Source organism: Ricinus communis, chromosome 3 (assembly GCF_019578655.1).
Source record: "Ricinus communis isolate WT05 ecotype wild-type chromosome 3, ASM1957865v1, whole genome shotgun sequence".
Lineage (NCBI taxonomy): Eukaryota > Viridiplantae > Streptophyta > Magnoliopsida > Malpighiales > Euphorbiaceae > Ricinus > Ricinus communis.
Window position 1 is genome coordinate 29302054 of NC_063258.1, and position 24302 is coordinate 29326355.

A 24302-nucleotide genomic window follows, 5' to 3' on the forward strand; every position below is an offset into this window, starting at 1 on the left:
TAGCATATAACTTATATTTAACTAATAGATTAACAATAACTTTCAATTTTAAAATTAGTATATTAATTATATTTTTAATATTAATTTTTATAAATTAATTCGTGAATTAACAAGTTTCATCATCTTATATAATATATTTATTTATATTTTCTTGCCGAGTTATTATTATTATTATTATATGTATTTAATTACATATTTATAAAGCTTTATATAATATTTTAAATAAGATATTCAATTTAAATTTTACTATCTATAAAAAAAGTTTATATTTTATGGATTGAATATATTTACAGTTAAAATAATAGCAATAAACAGTGCTTAAGTAGATGAGTATATATAAAAGCTGAGATTCTAACTTCTAATAACAAAAGCTTGTGCCACTTGCCGCAGGCTCAAATGTTATAATAATTCACCTTTGGCCAACTATCATATCATGAAATCCTCAGATCCTTAAAACGGTGCGTCTCGTCAGACCATCGTACGTGGCGCGGTGACGAGACTTCCCTCTATAATCCCATCTTTTTTCTCAATCAAAACCCTAACTGAAGAAATTCCCAAATGCTGACAGTTCAGGCCTTTCAAATCTAATTGACAAACCCTAGTTATCATCACGCATCAACTCCTGACAGAGCTGCATCAATGACATCGTTAAAACGAAATTACAAGGAGAAAATCGCTCGTCGCAAGTAAGTTAAACCAAGTTCTCACCAATCAGCTGGCAATTTATGGATTTCAATTTTTCTCAATTTCTTTAACTATGTAAAATTCTACAGAGAAGAGAAGGCGGAGGAACCAGAGACGCCAAAATATAGAGACCGTGCAAAAGAGCGAAGAGAAGATCAAAATCCTGATTATGAGCCTACCGAGTTAGGGTCTTTTCACGCGGTTGCTCCTCCAGGCGCCGTTGATACCCGGTCAGCTGATGCACATAAAATTTCCATTGAGAAGAGCAAGTACCTTGGAGGTTGGTTTTGTCTTTATAATTTTTTGTTTTGTTTTTATTTTTTAATTTTAAGTGCTAAGTAGAGAGATTATGTTCAGGTGATGTGGAGCATACACATTTGGTGAAAGGGCTTGATTATGCTTTGCTTAATAAAGTTAGAAGTGAAATTGATAAAAAGCCAGATGCTGGAGATGATGCTGACGGCAAGTCTAGGTAATTTAATTTGCTTGATAAGCTTAGTTACAGTTTCTTTGGCAAGTCTAGGTAATTTAATAAGCTTGACAACTGTGTTTTGTTTCGAATTAACATATGCTTGTTATTTGTTTATAGAAAGTCTAAGGAAGACCAGCAATTATCATTCCGTACTGCAACTGCAAAGGTTTGCCAACCTTTTATGAATATGTGGAGCTACGATATTTTTTACATTCTCTTATTAGTTTACTTATTAGAACTTTTCATCTTGCTCTTTGTTGAGTGTATTTTATTGTTCTATCTCAGTCGGTGTACCAATCCATCGTGAAGCCCCAAGCTATTATGAAGACAAATGAGATGTTTCTTCCCGGTAGAATGTCATTTATTTTCAACATGGTAAGAAATAGCATGCTTTCCTGTGATTTTATTGGTTATTAACTGTATTCTTGCTGTTCCACTTGATTACTTTTATTGACGTTCAGGATTTATTCGTTTTTATTTTTTTAATATGGGTTCACCTTTAGTTATTTCTATTAGAAAAGAAGAAGAAAGATTATGTCTGCTATTTGGTTGCACTGATGGAAAGTTGATGGCACAATGTCGATGATAAAAGATGGATTTTATGCTCTTTGAGGATGTTACTTAGAGTTAATTTTGCCAGAAAAAACCCCTTAATATCATAGACCTCAAATGGCCAAAAATTCAGAGTTGAAATTGTAGCTATATATAAATAGATTTACCTTGACTTATGGGGCCATATAGGTCTCGTACTTGCTTAGGGACTCGAGTAGGGCATTTTTATGGGACACGTTATGGTGGCATTATTTATTTATTATTTTTTTGTAGCATCTCATCCAATTTTAGGTAAAGATTAAGGTGCTACTGTGTTTTGGTCATTCTATTTTCTTCTAAAAATTAGGAAGGACATTGATTTGAGATTTTACTAAAATGGAGTTAAGTAACTGCTAGCAATTATGATGCCATGTATTCAATATATGGATTAACTGTTTGGACTGGTTAGATAAAAGTATTTCCTATGCGCATTTGATCTTTCGCTTATTATTGAACATACAATTAGTCCTGATCTGTCTTCCTCTTCATATTTTTGTCCATTTTGTTTGCATTGTAGGAGGGCGGATACACCCATGATATCCCTACCACGTTGCACCGAAGTAAAGCTGATTGTCCAGTTCCAGAGGTTTGTACTTTGTCCATCTTGTGCCATCATCTAGTTGACTAAATGGCAGAAAGAAAATCTGAGTTTATTTATGTTTTGTAGGAAATGGTTACTGTGAATGTTGATGGTTCTGTGCTGGATCGAATTGCTAAAATTATGTCATATCTTCGCCTTGGATCTTCTGGGAAGGTTCTGAAGAAGAAGAAGAAGGAGAAAGATGCAAAAGGTATTTACGGTGTTTGGTTAACTTACTTATCTCATTCATTCGTCAACTGATGATTGTTATTTTCCGTTTTCTTCTTTATCATCAATTGGTGATTGTTATTTTCCTCTTTTTTCTTTATCTTGCAGGGAAAATTTCGGTTATTGGACATGAGCACAATGAGGAAGATAAGCATTCAAAACCTAATGGTGGGATCTCGAACAATAAAACTGAAAGAGAGATTCTGCCTCCACCACCACCTCCTCCCAAGAAAAGTCAGCCTGATTCTCATGAGAAGCAAGGTCCAATAGTTGCCAGAGGAGAAGAGAATGACATATTTGTGGGAGATGGCGTTGACTATGATGTTCCTGGAAAAGATATGAGCCAAAGCCCTGTTTCAGAGGACATGGAAGAGTCTCCTCGAAACAAGGAAAGAGTTTCTTATTTCAGTGAACCTGTTTATGGCCCAGTCCCGCCTTCTGGGCCGTCCCAGGAATGGCAAGACCTGGTAAGATACTTTTAAGAAGCCTTGTTTAGAATTGGAGGCAGTACTTATGACAAAAATTAAGTTATGAAATGTTCGAAATTAATCTTCTAAATTTTCAATTTTCTTGCTTTCTAGTGCTTCTTATTATAGTTTTCTTCTGACTTATTCTAAAACATTATTCTATTGTCTTTTTGTTCAGAATGGATACGATGCAATACAAGCTCAAGCTTTGGCCAGTGGGTACCAGGGAGAGTGGCAGGATTATCAATACACTGAGCAATTGGCATATTCCGAACAGTATCTCCAGCAAACCATGCAGGCATATGATATGCAAGCAGCTTCAAATGTTCTACAGGATCCGCGCTTCATGACTCAAGAAGAAAAGGATCGAGGTTTAGGGTCGGTATTCAAGAGAGATGATCAGAGGCTTCAACAATTGAGGGAGAAAGATGCCAGAGAAAAGGATCCGAACTTTATCTCTGAGAGTTACTCTGAATGTTACCCCGGATATCAAGAGTATAATCGTGAGGTTGTGGACAGTGACGATGAAGATGACTTATCAAAGATGGACATGGGTGGACGGGTAAGTGATATATTTTAGAAGAAAAAAGTAACTAAACTTTTTTGCCAGACACAGCAGGATCATGCTCTCTCTCTCATGGCTCCTAAGAAAATGAAGACTTGGAGTTGGAAATTTGTTACAAGGATGATATACTGTTAACCTTGTATCAGAAAGTTTCATCTAGGGATTTTACAAAAGTTGTGGCTGTGTGTAATTTGAGTGAAAATTATCTCAGTAAACCTGAATGGGGTGGGACTTTAGTATAAATGGCTTTAACAGTGATTTGTCTGTTGATTTATTGATGTTAATTCAAAGAAGTCTATTGATGTGTGCTAATTATGTTGAAACAATCTGTAACAGGCAAAAGGTCGTCTTCATAGATGGGACTTTGAGACAGAAGAGGAATGGGCAAAGTACAATGAGCAGAAGGAAGCAATGCCAAAGGCCGCATACCAGTTTGGTGTGAAGATGCAAGATGGTAGGAAGACAAGGAAACAAAATAAGGACCAGAAGCTGAATAATGAGCTGCACAAGATTAATAAAATACTAGCAAGAAAGAAAATGGAGAAGGACAGTGGTGATGGTGACCATTTTGACGATGATGATGTACAGCATGCTAAGAAGCCACGGATATGAAGTTTGTAAGATTATATTGTGCTGTGTTTTTCTTTTTGCAGAAACTACTTCTGTGTCATTTTTTGACAATGCAGTCAATTCTGATGCACAAAATTGAAATGGAGTTTAGTTTTCACCAGCTTCCTTGCGAGGGGTTCATCACCATCTGCTGGCTTGTATAAAATGAATGTGGCAGCAATGTGATAATGAGGGAAACGTATTTGTCGTGCTTATTATTAAATGATATTTATCTCCAGCAATGTCTTTCTCCAACAGGATAGACTGCACAGAATATCAGGCTTTAGATTCATGCTTCTTTAACCGTAAAATAAGAAACTTTTGAATTCGTATCATGCGTAGTCTAGTAATTCCGCTGCTGCCTCGTTGTGAAAATGTTCTGTAAGAGTTTCAAGTTTTTGTAATTTTTCATTTCTTCTATACAGCTAAAGTTCTGCAAATATCATTGGTGAAGACAAGACTGTTGCTTCTTTCGGATTTCTCCATTTAGCATTTATTTATCAATTTATATACTATTTATTCTTTTATTAACACTAGTTTCTTTATATAGGAAGAATAAAATAACAAAATTAAATTTGCAAAATTATAATAACAATTTTTTTTTTCAGAAGGAAAATTAGTGTTAAACTTAATACAAACCTATAATAAAAAATGGTGTATAAATAATACTCCATTAGCATATGAATTATTACCTGGCCCTTTTACTATAAAAATTAATCATTTGATAACTTAAAAAATATAATTTTTTAAGATAAAAAAGTACGTTGTTACAAATCATAATAATAAAATATATTTTATCATTAAAAAATTTTAATTTATAAAGTTTGATTATGCACTATTATTATATTTTTTGTGTTTGATAAAATAGATTTAGAGTTTAGCAGTTCAAAACATCATTGTTTGACCTTTAAATTAATATTATCGAATTAATGACTTTTAAAATTACAAATTAATAGTTGAATATTGAAATTAGAAGCTGTTAAGCTTTTTAAATCACGATTGAATAGTTAAATATTGAAATTAGGAGTTGTTAAATTTTAAATTCATATTTTCAAATATAAATAACATGATAATGATGATCGAGAAAAATATAACTAATTTTTTTATAAATCAAAAATTTTTTAATGGTGAAATGTATTTTTTATTGTAAATTATAACTACGTCTTTTTTATCTAAAAAAAATCACATGTTGAAAATTCAAATAATGAATTATAAAATATTTTTCTCTATTTTTTCATAAACAAAACCGAGCCCCTTAAATAATTTTCAGTAATTATATATTATTATTGGTGGTGGTAGTCAACCCAATTTTAATTTTTTATAGTCTTTTCATAATTTTCTTACAATTTGCGAATTACTCTTCCAAGTGTAATTTTAAGAAAAGAATTTATTTCGTACATAAGTAAACTGTGAGTTATATTCTGAAAGATTTTTTGATTTTACTAAGAAAATATTATTTTATAAATAAGTTATTTTATGGAAACATACGGAGCCGTGAGCCCAACACAAAATAAGAAATATGAATCGACAATTGCCGTGACGTGAAGCATATAACAATAACAGCTTTTCCTTTTAAGAGAAGAAAAAAAAAAATCCAAAATAAAACATATTACAACAGCTTTGGGTCATCAATCATCATCTTCTTCGTTTTCGTCTTAGGCGTTTTGGTGTGTGGTGCTGGTCATCGTCGTTATCGAATTATAACCCTAACTTTTCAGCTCATATCACACCTCAAAATCTAGGTAACCTGATTTTTTTTTTTTTTTTATTAATCTCAATTCACGCCGTGCTCCTTTCAGTCCTTGTATTATCCTTGTCAAAAAATAAAAAAGCCCTAATTTTATCTGTATTTTTTTTTGGCGTGGTTTGTTTCAATATATTCTTTATATATAATCTTCCAACTAGCGGCCTTGACTAATCTCAATTATTTGCTAGAATATGAACCTTTTTGAATAAGTTTTTCTCTTAATCTTATAGTTAATTTCAGAGACTTCTGTTGTCCACGTGTTGATATTGTTTCTGCGATCATAATTTGCTCATTGAAATTTTCATATTAACATTGATTTGGTTTCCTTAGTTTAATCCTTTGATTGTATTTTTTTCTGCTGCTAAGGGTTAACTTTTGTTGTTGATTTCTTATTTTTGGCTTTTTGGTTTAACTGCTAGTAATTGCAGTTATAACATTTTAGTTATTTTTCTTGTGGTTAGCTACTTATGGTGTCATAGAAGAAAAATGGGAACTTTTGAAGGAAAAGTTACATTCACTTCCCTTCCCAAGCAAGAAAAGGAGAAAACTATTTACCCTTATGTTGATGATGGCTATAGTAATAGCAATCCTGTATGGCCTGCCACTAAAGATGCGACTGTGACTGCAACTAATCATCAGTTAGGGTCAAAGTCGACGAAAGCTGTGAAAGAAGATTATTCTTTCCAGTATCCGTTTGAGTCCGAAGACTACCTTGATGATGGATATGATTCTAGTGAGGATACTTGCACTGCAATTCAAAGTAGTAATAGTAGGCACCCAGAGGTTAATTTGAAGAATGTCTTGAGTGGGATAGTTGCGATTTTGACTGGGAAAAACAAAGTCCCAAGTGTTTCTATGAATCAACAACTTCCTATTTCGAATGTTTCCTTTCTTGGGTCTGAAAAGAATGGGGACACTTATTTGCATTCCTCTGTTTATATTCCAAGTGCTCCTCCTCTATTAGATACAGTTGGGATTAATTATAACGCATACAAAGAGGTATTGGAAGCTGAACCACCAGAGTGGTTACCGGATAGTTCTACAACAGTTTGTATGCAGTGCACTTCTCCCTTCACAGCACTTACCCGTGGAAGGCATCATTGTCGATTTTGCGGTGGGGTTTTTTGTAGAGGATGCACTAAAGGGAGGTGCTTGCTACCTGTTAAATTTAGGGAGAGGAATCCACAGAGGGTATGTGATACCTGCTATGATAGACTCGATCCTTTACAAGCAGTTCTAATCAATACCATTAGCAATGCTGTACAAGTAGCAAAGCATGATGTGATGGATTGGACATGCACAAGAGGATGGTTGAATCTTCCAGTTGGTTTGTCCATGGAACACGAGATATACAAAGCATCCAATACGTTAAGGAGCTACTGTCAGGTGCAATTTTTTCTCATCATGATTCTCTTTATGTATTATTTGTGTGGTTAGTCACGATATATTGAAATATTTGTTTACCTCTCATCTGAAATGAATAGGTTGCTAGATTGAATCCTGAGAAGTCTATACCTCTAGCAGTTCTGAAAGGTGCCAAAGGTCTGGCAATATTAACTGTTGCCAAAGCTGGTGCATTGGTTTCTTACAAAGTTGGCACTGGTTTAGTTGTAGCACGAAGGTCAGATGGATCATGGTCTGCCCCATCTGCCATATGGTCAGTTGGTTTAGGATGGGGTGCACAGGTGATACTTCAATGCATCAAATTCTTCAATCCTGAACTTATAATTGTTACTACTCTGTTCTTTTCTGCTTTCTTCAGCAAGTTATTGTCTCTGCTGATTGACACAAAAAAGACAGTCCACGATATGTACATGTCAAGGAAACTGAAAGACAGTTTTATCTTTGTTTCTTCTTATTATTATATTAATTCATAGTTATTCTATGTTAGAATCAATAGCTTCAGTCTCTTCCTTCTAACAAACAGAGATTCTGAATGATATAAGAGTGTTATACTTTTCAATTTTCATAAACATATTTGCATCTGGTTAAACTATGTGCTATTGTGGTTGATGAATATTATAATTCCTGCTTTGTTCTCCAGATTGGGGGTGAGCTCATGGACTTTATAGTTGTCCTCCATGATATGAAAGCTGTGAAGACATTTTGTAGTCGGATGCATTTTTCTCTTGGTGCTGGTTGTAGTGCTGCAGCAGGCCCTGTCGGAAGGGTGCTGGAAGCAGATCTCCGGGCTGGGGATAGAGGTTCTGGCATGTGCTACACTTACAGTTGTAGCAAAGGTACTATCTTGTCATTAAGTCTTTGTGTTCTGACCTTTAATTACTGTGCATAGACTTCCCATTTAATAAACCTTCTGAATGATAATTATAACCTACGGATAAAATTCCTTAAGAGTTAGAAAACTCATCTTTGTGTAAGGCCAGGGTTGATTAGAGTTTCTTCAGTCTTGAGTCAGAAAGTAATTTCAGTGTTATATAGGTTTATGTTTCACTTTTCTTCTTTGTTTTGCTTAAAACTCGTCTTTGGTGATTTGTTCGGGAATTGGGATTATCAAGCATTTAGTTTTGCATTGTAACAGGGGCATTTGTTGGAGTATCACTTGAAGGGAATATAGTTACAACGAGGCTGGATGTCAATCTAAAGTTCTATGGGGATCCTTATCTGACTACAAATGACATTCTGCTTGGCACTGTGGAAAGACCAAAAGCTGCCCAGCCCTTGTATACTGCCCTTGATGGCCTCTACTCTAGTCTGTGGGGTTAGTTGCTGGACCTGTTTACAGGTGGCAAGTCCCTGTTGGATAAGAAGTCTCCATTCAACCTAAAACTCTCTTGGCATGTGTCATGTATCTGTCGGGAAGTGTACTTGCTCCTGAAATTTGTATAGTGGCACCAAGTCTCATTGGTATGTCTGCAGAAAATGAAGATGGTTTCATGCAGAGACAAGTCAGCTTATATGTCTGTTTGTTATAAGCTTTGATTCCATTTGATTAATGTTCATTCGATCCAATCAACCAGATAATCCTGATGTAAATATGCAGTTGTCAATACAATTATAAATATTTGTACCAATCTTGGAGAATTGCCTATTATTATTACTTGTCATTGCTGCTGATTCTGATCAACCTGCCTTTGTGTGGGAAAATTTTTAGGTGACCGTCCATGATTGCCTCTGACTGTTGATTATGGTGGGTGCAATTATTAATTAACAACCCAGAGTGCCAATCTTGTGCTTACTGCTTGCAAACGGATGGATGTAAAAGTTCCTCAATTATTGCTCTGGTTAGGATTTTAACTTGTTTTCATAGTAAATATGACTCTGAAATACTATCAAGTGAACTCTGTCATTTTAGGTTTATCTATAAAATCTCCCTAAGCAAAGGAATAACCTCTCTAAAAGAATAGGTTCCGAAACTTTCTGATTGTGGCTAAAGGTATACCTTTTTCTATTAAGCAACTGCCCTTATTTTTTATTCATAAAAAGCAATATGCGTTTCGTTAATTAGTAGCACCTATTGGCCTGTTATCAAAGTAAATAGCACTCTGCTCTTTTCTTTTTCCCCTATTTCTGGGCAAAGAGCTTTTATATCCTAAAGCTTTCCAAAGTTAACGATTCCTTTGCAGTGGCTACCACCTAAGCATTTGACAAGGTCCATTATTCTTCTTCCCTTAGATGTATGCCAAGTTGCATTATTATTATTTGACGGCCAAGATTAGACCCGTATATCAATATGGAATTTTTCATTTTTCTGAGAGCAAGTGGATAGATACAAAAAGAGCTATACTGACTTGAAAATTCAAACGGTGCAAAAAAAAAAAAAATGAGAATCTTCTATAGCAGGAAATCAAGCTTCCTAACTGCCAAGCCAAGGCCAAGGACTTCTGCTTGTTAGGTTTTAGAGTTTACTATTTCTTCCTCCTCTTACTATGACAGTCAGTTTGCTTAGCTCTCTCCCTTCCACGCAATACAAACAGACAAGACACATGGGAATCATAAGACAAGAGTAGGGTCAGTCTTAAAAAGAGTGTTCTTTTAGCTCCTTATTAATTATTTTAGCCTCGCCCCAAAGGAAGGATAGCAAGGAAAAGATGGGAAACAAGGTCTGTACCCTGTTGCGCAAATACTTGAAGAACCACAAGAAACCAAAAGATGTTATTGTTAAGTCAAAGGTTGTGATTCCCAATGAGATTTTTGTCCACAACAATAATGATGATTATGATGATGTATTCTTAACACCTAAGTCAGATCACACTGATTCTGATGAAGAACATCAAGAAAACAATTCGCCAACTTTCATTTGTGATATCTGTGTTGAGGAGAAGGCCTTAAACGACTCATTTAATCTCAAGGGTTGCACACACTTCTACTGCATTGATTGCACTGTTAGATATGTAACTTCCAAGCTTGATGATAATCTTATTTCCATATCTTGTCCTGGATCAGACTGTGAAGGAATGTTAGAGCCTGAATACTGCCGCCAAATCCTTCCACAAGATGTGTTTGATAGATGGGGTATTGCTTTATGCGAGTCTCTGATTGATGGCTCCCAAAAATTTTATTGTCCTTTTAAGGATTGCTCTGGCTTGTTGATCGATGATACAGGAATGGAGATTGAAAAGTCAGAATGCCCTTTCTGCAAAAGATCATTTTGTGTCAAGTGTAAGGTTCCTTGGCATTCCGAGCTTAGTTGTAAAAAGTTTCAGAAATTGAAGAAGAAAGGTGATGATAGTATGTTGGTAGATCTTGCAAAAAGGAAAAACTGGAGAAGGTGTCCCAAGTGCAAGTATTATGTTGAAAAATCTGTTGGTTGCTTCTACATGAAGTGCAGGTCTGTTTGCTTCTCTAAATTTGTTATTTTCTTTTTCTCTCAAAAGGGTATATACATTTCCTGTTATTACTACTAAATTAATTAAAGAAGCTGCTGCTGTCTACTTTTGTTACGGTTTATCAATTGCTTTTGCTGATCTTGGCCATAAGAGTCAGCTGGTTTGCATTTCAGGTTTTTGCTGTATGATATGTTGCGTTTCTTGAATTCTTGTGACATGGAAAAAAGAACTTTTGGTACTCTTTATCAGCAAAAACAAATAATCCCGAAGTTGTAAGATAAGTTGTTTGGAAAACACAGCCTTCTTCTCAAGTTTCATATGTCTGTTAATCTCTCGCACCATTGCCATAATAAGCTTGATTTGGAATATAGTTTCCTCTGATTTTGCATTCTAGATTGTACGTTGTTGACAACAAATATGTATATGGTAATATAGGCGTGTATGTTATATTTAAGCAGATATAAGATATATAAATCAGAATTTTCTACCCTTGCTTTCTTTTTTGGTGTGAAATCAGCTAAAGGCTAAAGCTTTTCTTGTTAATCACATTTGAAGCTTTACTCATCAAGTCCATAATCCTCACGTACGGGGATTTAATTATTACTCATTATCTTTTTCTGTATCCGTTTTACTATTATGTGACTAAACTATAATAATAGGTGCCTGTCTGAGTTCTAATTTTGTTGGTTGAATTATTAATTGATTCTATGTAGATTTTGCCTGACATGGTTCTTTTCTGCCTTTAAGTCAAGTTTCCTGCGACTGTTTTGTGTATATACGATGTCTCTGTTGTTCCTTCTGTGCATAACTGAGTTCTGAATGAAATTCAAGTTTCTGACCTGGAAGCCTTTATAGCTTGTAGACAGGGCAGAGGCAGAAGAAGTCTCAGGATTTGTGCTCAAGTTCTGTTTGTTAATTCGGTCTTTTCTCTTCTCTTTTTTTTTTTTTTTTCGTGTGTGATCACAGGTGTGGATATGCTTTCTGTTATAGATGCGGTGCTTGCTCAAGCACTAGTTCACATTTCTGCCCCAAGTGTAAGCATTGAAGGTGCACATAAATTTTACGATTTAGTAATTGTAAACACAAACTGCTTATGGTTTACTACTTCAATTTGATGTAAATGGTGATAAATATTATATATTAGATAATTGTTTCCTGTTTGTTGATGCTGAAGGCCAATTTATCTGCTTATACCCTAGTTGAGGCATATACTGCTGCACGAAAAATTTAGTAAAGCTTTATATCTGAGTCAGAGGCAGCTGCACCGAGATAGAGGCAAGAAACAGCCACTTATTCTTACTAGCTAGTTCAAAGGGGGGCAGTTTGGTTTGCCTTCGTTTTAAGTGAAAAAAGGAAAGAAGCAACTAAAGCAAGACAAAAGTTCTTAGATCAACCAAAAGCTACAGAGTTCAAGCCTCAGTCAGACCACAATTAAGTCAGAGCACAAGTAACAATAAGACATGCCCTGATTCATCCCTTGCATTCTTCTGCAGGTTGCAGCAAGTTTTGCCTCAGAGCATGTGCGTAACTATCCTGGAATATCTAGTAGTTAAGCATTTTTACCTCCTTGAACAATACCCTGTACCCACTACACGACAGGCCAATTTCCACTTTCCCAAGCCATTTTGAACCCACCGGAGGATTGCCCTCGTACTTCTTCAACGCGGAGCCTCAATTCGGGTCCAATTAACTTTAAAAATGAAAAAACAAAACAGAAAAAGAAGAAGTAATTCTTGGTACTTTGCTAGTTAGAAAGCTACTGCAGCCGCAGTCCATTGTGAAGTTGTGTTAAACTTGCATTATCTCCGTTTGAGTTCAATCTCCAACAATCATTTGGTATTGTTTGCACCCAATTAGCTGCTCCACCCTTTCCTATGAATACTTTAAATCATCCCAAAGGTGACACTTTATAATATGATCTGCTTTTTATCTTAGAAAAAGGCAAAATAAAAGAGTCAAAAGTCGTTACTTACCCACGAAGCTCTACAATCTTAGTCCAGGATGAAAAAGAACAAAAACATTAAAGTAAGTAAGCCTTATTTACTATAGTGATAAAGATGCTGAAATAGATTAATGAGGTATGTCTAAATCTTTTAAAATTTTATTTATAAATTCATATTAATACACTTGGAATATTTTTGAAATTTAAATTATATGTTTAGTATGTAAAAATGGTATTTTATTTTTGAGAGGTGATGTCAAATCATATTAACTTATTAGAGGAAAAGTTTTTCTTTGAAATGTAAATTATAGTCAGTCACGTGTAATAGATTAATTTAGCAATTTTTGTTAAAAGAAAAAAAGGGATTTTTTTGATTAATTAGTTTTTTAAGGATGAAATTACTTAAGTAATTACAAACTAATAAGCTATTAAAAGCCAAACACAGTGAAAATATGAGAAAAAGAAAGGATAAATAATTATTTACCATAGGAGGCTAATGCATAATTAATCTGAAAAACAAAATCTTTTTGAGTTTCATCAAATCAAATCAAATTTTTATTGAACAAATCAAAAGCAATAATATTTTAAAGCTCATCTGGCTTCGTTCGATTTGATGAACGAGGACAATCTTAACTAAGACCAGATTTTACACCATGAACCGAGAGACATAGGTGGTTCCTGCATGCAAATGGGACCCAGTTCATGCACCGCTGCCAGCTAAAGTTCCGCAGGCGAGCCAGACATGGGCTTAGGTGTTACAATATCAGGTTCAATGCGATTCTACTTGAAACTTGAACAGGAGGTCTGCTTCTGGTACTCCTTGGAATGTAGAGGAAAAACCTAAAAGGTGAAATCGTCAATCCCGGAGAGGCACGATTGAAGCAGGTAAAAACAAGCACGTGTACTTTTGAATTCATATTTTCAAAAACTACCTAACCTTAAGTCAATGATCATAAATAATTTCCGCAAATACCCAACAGGGAGCTCCAAGTTCCAAACTTTTCATGGAATTCCAACAGACTGGAGTCTCTAAAGACTCGCGACACAAGCCGAAGACACCAAAACAAGAAAAGCCCATATCAAGAAAGAAACAGAAAGTGGAAAAATCAGCAGAAATGACTGAAACTGTGGAGCTAGACGATTTGGATGGGTTCTTTTACACACCTATTTCGAAGAAAGGCAACAAGAACACAACTGAAATATCTGTTGAATCATACAGTGAAGAAAGAGACCTCAATGTTGCTATATTGGCTTCTCTCCAGTCCACCTCCGCGTCCAACAATAACAAGCAACTCAATTTCAATGATCTTTCTCAAGACTATCGAAACTATTGTTACATTGATGATGAGAATGATGATCTTAGAGTACTAGATTTCACACCTTTACCCGCTACTTCCAAGAAAGAAATGGGGAAGAATCGCTTTGGATTTTCAGTGACTGAAAAGGGACATTCTTCAGAACCCAACGACCACCCACAATTTGTTTGCGAGATTTGTGTTGAATCCAAGACTGCAGATGAGTCACTTGCAATCCGGGGCTGCACTCATGCGTACTGCACGGACTGCATGGCCAAGTACGTAGCTTCAAAGATACAAGAGAATATAACCGGTATCTATTGTCCTGTATCAGGTTGTGGAGGCTTATTAGAGCCTGAGTATTGCCGTTCAATTCTTCCTCAGGAAGTGTTTGATAGGTGGGGTAATGCTTTATGTGAAGCTTTGAATCTTGGATCCCAAAAATTTTATTGTCCTTTTAAGGATTGCTCAGCAATGTTGATTAATGATGGAGGAGAGGTTATAAGGGAATCTGAGTGTCCTCATTGTAGGAGATTGTTCTGTGCACATTGTAAGGTCCCTTGGCATTCAGGGATTGATTGCAACAAGTTTCAGACCTTGCATAAAGATGAACGAGAGAAGGAAGATATAATGTTGATGAAGTTGGCAGAGAATAAGAAATGGAGAAGATGCCCAATATGTAGGATCTATGTGGAGAGGACGGAGGGTTGTAGATACATGAAATGCAGGTATATTTTTATTTGCTGTTTCGTCTGTAGTTCTTTTTTTAATTAATTGGTCAAATGGGCTCCTCTATTCGGGTTGTTTTTCATTTTATAGTTTTACCAGCATGCTTAATTGTTTTCTTAATCCCTGGTAAATTAGAGGTCACTAGAGTTAATAGAAAACTTTATTATTCTGAACTTTCAACCAATCAAAAGTAATTACTTAAATAATAGATCATTAGGTTCACCTGTCACATGTGGATTATTTTTAGAGCTGCAGATCTTCCATTCCATTCCATATATAGTTAATCCAAGCTTAAATTTCACGTATCTTCCATCACTTAGCATTCTGCCACATTTAGCTTTCCTGCTTGCTCTCTTCAGTCCCACTATTAAATGACTCTGCTTCTATTAGTCGTCAACTGGTCATCTAATTGCATTGTTTAACTACTTGTATCGCTGATATCATCTGACTAGAAACTTTATAATGGTAAACAGGAAGAATGTCTAGTAAACGGGAAGAATGTTCACTCAATATTGTAGCTACTTATTTATCTGTCTGACATGTCGCGGTATTTGAAGTGATTGGTTTTGGTAGAGATTTATGATGATTTAAACTTCATTCGTGGATTTACTTATGGTTTGAGCTACAATTTCAGCTTCATTTTTTTTAATTTACCAACAAAACTCGTGCCCCATTTAGACTTTAGACTAAACTGGAATCCTGCCCAATAATATTACGTTGTTCCTAAATTTAAGAGTTCAAAACATGTTCTTTTAGAATTGATGAATGATAGGCTTTCTTGACACCTTTTCCTTTTTTTGACTGTATGTTGCCTAGAGTAGAACCAAGTTTTGTTAGATCTAGAACATTTGTTTCTTATTCTCGTGGATGGATATGATAAGGAAATTGGGTCGATCAGAAATGCTGGCAACCACTCGTTAAAAAGAAATTCTCCATAAATTTGACATTCTTATTGGAGTCATTACTTCCAATAAGGGAGAGATCTTAATTCTGTACCTTGAAATTATCATTCTCCTCCACAACTATGAAGTTGTGAAGATGGCAGTCAACATGCTAGTCCCAATTCAATAATTGTGCAATGTTAATATCTCACTCTTCTCCAAGACTTACAGATATAGCATTGCTCAATGCTGTCCAATCTTTCACCAAAATTTGGTTGAATGATCAAAAGAAATTCTATCTCATCACCTTATGATAATTAGTGTCCTTTCTTAGTTCCGGCCTTTGAGCAGCTTTGATGCAAGACAATTGTGTCTGTGTTTACTGAAAGTGAATTTTTTTTTTTTTTTTTATGTACGAGTTTCCTTTAATCTTTAGTTGAGATGCTTCATGCAAACATCTGGATAAGCTATCTTGAGACATAATGTTTTAGTCAAACCTCATGATGACATTATCATAAACATGCTCATCAGCTTATACATGGGTTCAAAATGTTTTGCAGTCAAAGTTTGATATTATGCAATTGCAAGTCTTTAAAGCAAGGAAGATATATCTTGGTGGAACATCATCTATTTGCATTTCATTTTGTTCTACGCTTGTCTTATTGAGTCTTTCTGCTTTGAGCAAAGGTTAATTGGTCTTGTTCATGACAGAAAGATACAAACACATACGCAGATAAATCCTTGGAAAGAATGGAGGCTTTAATCAAGTAACAAAACAACACTATCCTTCGTAGATATTTCCTTCCAAACCATATATAAACATGTTAACTAATAGTTAGAACAAAGTTACAAACTTTTTTGTTCTTATTGGCCTCACTAAGTATTTGTCCTTTAATAAAATTACAGAATCTCTGTTCAAATTGCAGAATTGCAATTGTTGGTGGTCTTTCTTTGTGTATGGTTCTGATCCTTTTTCTCCTTTTTCATCATTAAAACTTAAATATCTTTAACACTTGCCTTGCAGAGACAACTGTTGTTGCATGTGATTTTAATTTTAGCCTGTAGATAAACTTCTATCATCTGCAATCTTAACACCCAAATTGCTAGCTGGTTGTTTTAATAATTATCTTCCAATCTGACCATATCAAATGCAACTAATGAGAATAGACTTGATGAATTTTCTGTATAATAAGTCAGCTAAGAACTTTGCTAACTGTTGGTCATTGTCATTTGATTAAAGTTGATTGGAGTTAAGAGAGGAAGTCCATAAAAGCATGATATTGTGTAATTTTTGTTCTAACTTTTGGATTTAATACAGGTGTGGAACTCATTTCTGCTACAGCTGTGGAACTACAAAAATAAATACTCAATCTCATTACTGTAACCACTGCAAGGGCTAATGTTCACATCACATGATACAGTTCAAGTATTTGTGTTCTGTTTGGGCTTCAAAATTTATTGATGACAGTTAAAATATCACCCCATATGGCCTAATACTTTGGTTGCTATTTTAACTGCAACGTTAGTTGTTCGAACGACAAAGGATTGTTTCAGTTATTGTTCAAATTCTTTTTGGCCCTCAGTGCAAATTTTATTGATTTTCCTGTTTTTATTATATATATATATATATATATATACACAAGAAGAGTTAATCCAGAGTGTGCAGATAGGATCTTTACGAGTGGCAAAATATTATCTCAAGAGTTTTAATAAAATTGTATATATTAAAACTATTACCATAATTATGTATTTTAACCATTTACATAATATCTTAAATATATTATAACTACTACCATAAATTACACCATGTATCTATAATTCTAAATCACTGTCAGTATTAAGGCTTGTTTTTATAGTATGTCCCTGCAAAATTGAGGTCATGAACTATGACAGCAAAACTATCTGAACATGCAGAATTGAAGTCACATTATTTCTTAATCTAAAAAATTAGAATTGACGTAATGTTATTCTTTTCATTATAATTATATAATAGTTACTGCATAATTGCTTGATTTAAGGAAGAAATTTACTTTGATTTTTATGGATATGCATTATAGATAAGTTCTTTGAAAACATTGCCTCATTAAAGAATCTTTGGTAAATATTTGGCTTATGAAAATATTAACAAAAATATTAATCTTATAACAGTCCGAATAAATCAACGATTTTAACAAAAATATTAATCTTATTTGTAATTTAAGTTTAACTAGTCGTTTATCCGCGTGCTGCACGGCCATTATTTATATTTTGATTATAAAATTATTAATTCTAATATTATATAAATTATCAATATAATTCATATTATTATTCTATTAGAATTAAAAATTATTCTATAGTTAAAAATTAATTTATTAGTAAATATAATATTTGAGAATATTATTTTTATAATTAAAATTATTATCTAATTAAGAACTAATTTATTAATTAATATAATATTAAAATATAATTAGTATATATGATATTTTTAAAATAATTATTATCTATTTAGAAAACTAATCATTATCTAATTAAAAACTAATTTATTATTAATATATTATTTTCTAGCATTAAAATGAGTGTTTAATTACGAATATAATTTATTAATCAATAAATTAATTAAAAATTAAAAATTATATTTTAATTTTAATTATATATTTTAAAGATAATATATATATTAAAATAAAAAAATTTATATGTTAAAAATTAAGTATATATGTCAATCCATGTGTCAATAAGCCTGTACAAAGCGCAATTCAATAGAGAGATGAAGAGGTCATATTCGTTATTATACACTACTAGAAACCCCTAATTTCAACTAAGCTGAAATTTCTCCGCTTCATCAGGCTAATTAAAAACGTTCGATTATTAAATGACCAAAATGCCCGCCTCTGTTGATGTTTCAAGGCAAATTACAAGGGTATAGATCGGAAAGAAAGTGGAGGCATGACGTCATTTAAGAAAAACAAAAAAAGGATTGAAACGTTTTAGCCTAACGACGAACGAAAATGGGGAGCGAAAAAGAGGACATGCAGAAACAGAATCATAATAACGTGGCCGTACAGTATAAAGCCACGTGTACAGAAGCTGAACAAAAAGAATAAAGCAGTACTAAAAGAGAGCAGTTTCATTGTCAAAAAGCTAAACTACTTTTGTATGCTTATTCTCTCTCTTCTTTACTTAAGATGCTGATGGAGAAGTTAAGTTAATAAAAAGTAAGCTTCTTTTTCTTCTAGGTATTTTTGGCTTAGTAATGAGGAGTACTGAGTCTACTGACACTGTACTTCTCTTTCTTAACTGTAACTCTCTCTCTCTCGCTCTCTCTTTAGTCTCTAGTATTTGATCACTTCCATGCAGTTTAATCGTTGGTTTTTATTGTTTTATTTAGCTAAGCTGTCTTTCTGCATGAATTAGTTTTACTAATATTTGTCTATTTGATCATGATATTTACTGTTTTGTTTAATGATTTTCTTATTTTTTTCTTTTCTTTTTTCTCTTTTCTGGATTAAGTTGATTGATTCACTGCTCTTAACTAGCTAGTAGCTAGGGTTGATCATGGTTGTGGAGGTTTATTTTTGCTGAATAAATAAGAGGAATATAGGAAAGGGGAAATTTTTCTCAATCTTTAATTCCATATATGTATGGCTGAGATGAGATTCTTCTAGTGTAGTGGAGTAATATGCTTAATTTTGGCTTTCATTTGTTGATTAATACATTATGATTGTTATGTCTTTCTAATTCCATATGAAATTACATTGTTGAAATGAAATCTTTTCATGCCCATTGTATATGGATTTCTTTTTGTTTTCTGATTAGGATTATTGCCTGCACATATTAGAAATTGGAATTCTGTAGTTTGTATTCAATCATGTGTACTGTTTCCTTTTGTTTTTGTTTCTCTTGGTTTTTCCTTTTCATTTTGGTTTATGCAGAACATAATAAATACATAGTATAGTTAACCTATTTTTTCGGAAGGAATTAAGCAGTACTATGTTTTTATTCTTACTTGTATCCAAAAGATGAAACTTGATATTGTAAGTAGCTCTGCTAAGCTGCCAAGCTAATATAGAGGTTCTTCCTTCTACAAACGGAAAAGAAATTGCACGCGTCGAGTGGATTAGAGAGGGTAGGGTTCCTCTACAAACCATTCGGGCTAAAATTGATTATTGTTCATATACAGTTAGAACCATTTATGGGGTATTAGGCATAAAAATTTGGACATTTCTAGACAAAAAATAATAAACCCTTACTTGACTTGTCTTTAGCGAACTCGCCTTGGGCAAAAACGTATTAGTGGCTTATATGCCGTGGGAAGGTTACAATTTTGAGGATGCGGTACTCATTAGCGAACGTCTGGTATATGAAGGTATTTATACTTCTTTTCACATACGGAAATATGAAATTCAGACTCATGTGACAAGCCAAGGACCTGAAAGGATCACTAATGAAATACCGCATCTAGAAGCCCATTTACTCCGAAATTTAGACAAAAATGGAATTGTGATGCTAGGATCTTGGGTGAGAATTGTTTCTGCTCTGGATTATGTGATCCTTATCACCTTTTATTTTGTAGCAATATCTTGAATCAACCAGATAATTGTAACTGTAAATTGCTTTTCTGAAGATACTATGCTAAGATTTTATTGTGATCATTATTTTTCTTGATATGCAAAGAGCGCTGACCTGACTGAAATAGCTTCCATTGATGTTATATGCGAATGTTTTTTTCTAACAAGGTGTTGCTTATTATTATTCACAGTTCTTGAGAGATACATCAGAAACATAAAAGAGAAACAAAGGAGTTTTTGCTGCAGAGCAGCTGAGTATTCTGAGAATCACTAGATCAATTGATAGTGGCTAGTGATGGATGAGTATATTGATCGTCTTTTCTCTTCCTCTCCTTGGGCAGATGGAGATGCTAAGGAGAGATCATGTTGGGACTATAGTGAAACTGGTCAACTAAATGTCTCGGTTTCCACTTCACTAAGACTGCATGAAAATGACAAAGGAAATTCGCTCTTAAGTGTGACTAGTTCAGAACAAAATATAGATTGTTTACCCGCTCAAGATACTCCATCACTTGGTCTTGATAGTGAGTCAGATTATGTTGTTGACAAAGGTTTATTTTCTGGGAAAGCTCAATCACAAAAGGAGGGTCAGAACTGCAATCATGACCCCTCCCCAATGATAAATGGCAGCTTAAAAATGAAAAATATGGGCCTGCAATATGACACAGCTCTTCCTACACTAAATTCTGTGGGTCTTAGTTATTCAAAGCAACTTCCAGTGCTTGATGATTTAACATCACCTCTTTCCTTTACTAAGGCAAACCGTGCTGGGCTCAATGACAGTGCAAGATTCGAGTACCAGAGATCCTTCAAAGATGTGCAGAATCCATCATCTATGACTCAATTGTGGCCTTCAACATCTTTTGAGGATGTTTCTTCTTTGTCTGCTGCTATGGGACAAGATACAACACAACAATTCGACCTTCAAGGAAATTTAGGAGATGATTTGGACTTTTTGGGAAGAAGATACATAAGCATGGATAACATTCTGCAACTTGATAAGTTGTCTGCATCAGTTGTCTCAAAGGTATGAAATATCCTGTCTGTTTCATTTGTGCTTGCAAAATATGTGGAGAAGTAGTTGTAAAATAGGTGAATGACAATGTTTTTTGGGTCCAAAATCATTACTGGCGAAGTCTTGTCTTATTGTTTCTCAATTAGTTAGTTTCAGGTGTCGAGAATTTCACTAATTTCTGCTATAATTTCTTACATATAATGTTGCAGGACAAGGAAAATTTGCAAGGCTATCCTTTATCTCGTTTCACAGTTGGTTCCAATATGACAATGACAACAAATGGAGTATCATATCTGTCACAGGTGCTAATTGTAGTTCAGTTTCTCTTGCTTTCGGAGACTCGTCACTTGTCAATTTGCTACTATGAGTGGTTGTAAAATTCTTATCACCAGCTAGAGTTGAATGAAGAGGATCCCATAGCATATAATGAACACAGCTTATATTTCAATTGCAGACTGCATCAACTGCTCCTGCTGCCAGCTGCAATGGAACTGGAAAGCCTCGTGTGAGGGCACGTCGTGGTCAGGCTACTGATCCACACAGTATAGCTGAAAGGGTTAGTCGTTCTTGTAGTGTATTTTGATTCTAAGTATTTCTTAATATGTTGTCTCTAATCTTGAGCTTCACATTTTTACATGTTGAGGTTGACTTGAAATGTTGCAACCCAAAAGAAACTGAGTTTTGTGTATACAAATATTCATAAGTTTTATTAAAACATGCATTTGCAGCTTCGAAGGGAAAAAATTGCTGAAAGGATGAAGAATCTGCAAGAACTTGTACCTAATTCTAGTAAGGTACTATCTTTTACAAAATGATTCAGTTTCTGTCCCTAACATTAATCAAGTAGAAATGCCTCTATCATCACTGTTGAAGATAACTGATAGTCTCTCTCAGAATTTATAACTGAAAGAATTGAGTATAAAGTAAAATTAGCCTTATTTTCTGAAATAACTTGCTTCATATCTGTGCCCCCAGCAAATGCGCTTAAAGTAGCTATCTAGTTTTGTTCCAGCCTCTCTACTGTTGAGTTTTTATTAATTGCGTTCAATTTGGTGAGCTTTTGTCAAATTGTTTGTTAGGAATTTCAGTATGTTTATTTTACATAAATCGACAATGTCTAGTGGTTATTTGCAAGCGGACATCTATCAAAAGAAACTATCGGGAAAAGATGGATATGGGAATAAGAATAAGAAAGTATCTTGTTAAGCTTCACCTTTATACAATGCTCTTATTTCACACATGCACAAGCACTAATGGCTATATAACAAGGGCAGCTTTATCCTTGGTTTGCAGGTTGATAAGGCATCTATGCTTGATGAGATCATAGAGTATGTCAAATTTCTTCAGCTCCAGGTGAAGGTATGATGATGGACAAGTTTTTACGAAAACAGAATCGCCTCTATAGTCAACCTTTCCTAGGATTAGTCATGCCCTTATTATATGATATTCCAGGACGGATATTTTAGTGCTATTTTCAAATGGTTACATCAAAATGCAGGTTCTTAGCATGAGCAGGCTAGGAGCCACAGGAGCAGTCATTCCTCTCATCACAGATGGTCAAGCTGAGGTATATTTAGCATTGCTTGTAAATCGAAAGCAAGTAAAATCCCAATCAATAAGAGAAATGGCTTTTACACCACCCAATATAGTAGGGTGACTGCAGCTCCAATGAGTGAAAATGCCAATAGTGGGCTATGCATGTATTATACTGCATAGGGAGCAGAGCAGGGATTACCTTTTGGCCCAACTTCTACTGCTTATAGAACTTTTCAATAAAAATTAAATTTGGTCGGTTTATTATTCAACTGCCTTAGGCTTCAATAAATTTTCCTGGATCAAGTATCTGCATGCCGACATCTGAATAGGATAATCATGGGCTTATAATTCATTAAAATATTCATTCTTTGCTTAGTGAACCATAAGCAGGTGATTATATCATTCGAAGATGAATTTATGCCGGATAGCTGAATATAATATAGATTATGGTATAGACAAAGATGATTTTCTATGATGAACATAATTCTGACTTCTAACAGTTCACCTTGCGGGCTATCATCTCAGGGTTCTAACAGTCTGTCACTCTCAACATCAGCTGGTCTTGGAATCGATGTTGCTCCATCTTCAGACCAAATTGCCTTCGAGCACGAAGTACTGAAGCTCTTGGAATCCAATGTGACTAAGGCCATACAATATCTTCAAGGTAAAGGCTTCTGCCTCATGCCAATAGCTCTTGCTGCTGCCATATCCAGTGGAAAGGCATCATTATCCTGCAACAGTCCTGATGACAAGAAGAAAATTAGATTCAACACTGATATTGTTCATGATAACAACGGCAGCAGTCGCAGTAGCAGCAGCAGCAGTTGCAACTTCTCTGGCACTGAGACCTGTCAAGTGTCCTACGACTGCAACATTATGACTGAGCAGCTCGGAAGTAAAGGCATGGTAGGCAACGGTTGCAATGGGATTCTCAAGCTAGAAGATGCAAAGAACCAATTTTTGAGAGAACTGAAACCTAAGATAGTTAGCAATCTCGGTTAATGGCCAGTTTTCGAAGCTATTTGAGGTAGATCCCGAATTAATAAGACCACTGGGACACATTTCTTTGCTGTTGCTTTACTTTTACCGTGTTTTGAAAATGAATCAGTTGGTGCATTCTGAAAAACACATACACGCAGTCATACGAATGTACATGCACTTTTCTTTATCCATCATCGAGCAATGGGAGATGGTGATATTGCACGTTGGTAATGTCATTTTCTGTTCAACCATTTTGTAAGTTTATGTTCCGCATTGAAGACAGTAATGGCATTGGCATGCCATTGGTTTGTTAGCTGCTGCATCCCGCTACGTTTCGAAAGATGATTTTGTCAAACATCAAAGAACCCCTTGGATTACATTACTCTTCAAAATTCAACATCCCGAAGCAATGAGTAGAAGACCTAAAATATCATTAACATAATCTTGCGCTGGGAAAAAGAAACCACCCACTTAATCACCAGATTATACGCGAATAGTTTACCTGGGAGAACTGCGTTGAAGCGAATTTCTAGAGTCAAATGCATCATACTGGACAATAAAAAGAAAGAACCCTTCATATTCCCTATGTTCTCACGTAATCACAGCCTAATTGGAAAAAAAAAATAAAAAAAAAATAAAAAAAAAAATA

General features: G+C 34.6%; 4 protein-coding genes across 7 annotated transcripts; all 4 read left to right on the forward strand.

Annotated features, from left to right (window-relative positions):
• The first annotated feature begins 364 nt into the window (after window positions 1–364).
• LOC8259041 (suppressor of mec-8 and unc-52 protein homolog 2) lies at window positions 365–4451 on the forward strand. Its single transcript, XM_002516159.4, has 10 exons — window positions 365–686; window positions 774–964; window positions 1042–1156; window positions 1274–1322; window positions 1442–1531; window positions 2265–2333; window positions 2415–2538; window positions 2664–3022; window positions 3201–3584; window positions 3924–4451. The coding sequence occupies exons 1-10, from the start codon at window positions 640–642 to the stop codon at window positions 4197–4199; spliced, it is 1704 nt and encodes a 567-aa protein (XP_002516205.1). The 5' UTR covers window positions 365–639; the 3' UTR covers window positions 4200–4451.
• A 1258-nt stretch (window positions 4452–5709) lies between these two features.
• Window positions 5710–8975, forward strand: LOC8259040. The gene is made up of 5 exons (XM_002516158.4): window positions 5710–5938; window positions 6405–7329; window positions 7428–7628; window positions 7988–8183; window positions 8483–8975. The coding sequence occupies exons 2-5, from the start codon at window positions 6430–6432 to the stop codon at window positions 8665–8667; spliced, it is 1482 nt and encodes a 493-aa protein (XP_002516204.1). The 5' UTR covers window positions 5710–5938; window positions 6405–6429; the 3' UTR covers window positions 8668–8975.
• Window positions 8976–9119: 144 nt separating this feature from the next.
• On the forward strand, window positions 9120–17159 carry LOC8259039. Its single transcript, XM_048372387.1, has 6 exons — window positions 9120–10732; window positions 11697–11774; window positions 12224–12250; window positions 13472–13519; window positions 13634–14695; window positions 16896–17159. Exons 1-6 carry the CDS (start codon window positions 9993–9995, stop codon window positions 16975–16977), a joined length of 2037 nt encoding a protein of 678 aa, XP_048228344.1. The 5' UTR covers window positions 9120–9992; the 3' UTR covers window positions 16978–17159.
• A 1484-nt stretch (window positions 17160–18643) lies between these two features.
• Window positions 18644–23901, forward strand: LOC8259037 (transcription factor bHLH110). 4 transcript variants are annotated; one of them, XM_015717462.3, is made up of 9 exons: window positions 18644–18768; window positions 20313–21148; window positions 21346–21438; window positions 21591–21692; window positions 21865–21930; window positions 22430–22495; window positions 22635–22703; window positions 23198–23336; window positions 23476–23800. In XM_015717462.3, the coding sequence occupies exons 2-9, from the start codon at window positions 20417–20419 to the stop codon at window positions 23550–23552; spliced, it is 1344 nt and encodes a 447-aa protein (XP_015572948.1). In that variant the 5' UTR covers window positions 18644–18768; window positions 20313–20416; the 3' UTR covers window positions 23553–23800. The 4 variants fall into 4 exon arrangements, with proteins under 4 accessions (XP_015572948.1, XP_015572945.1, XP_015572946.1 ...); XM_015717459.3 differs by having other exon boundaries at window positions 23198–23901; XM_015717460.2 differs by having other exon boundaries at window positions 18708–18852; window positions 23198–23901.
• Window positions 23902–24302: the final 401 nt, after the last annotated feature.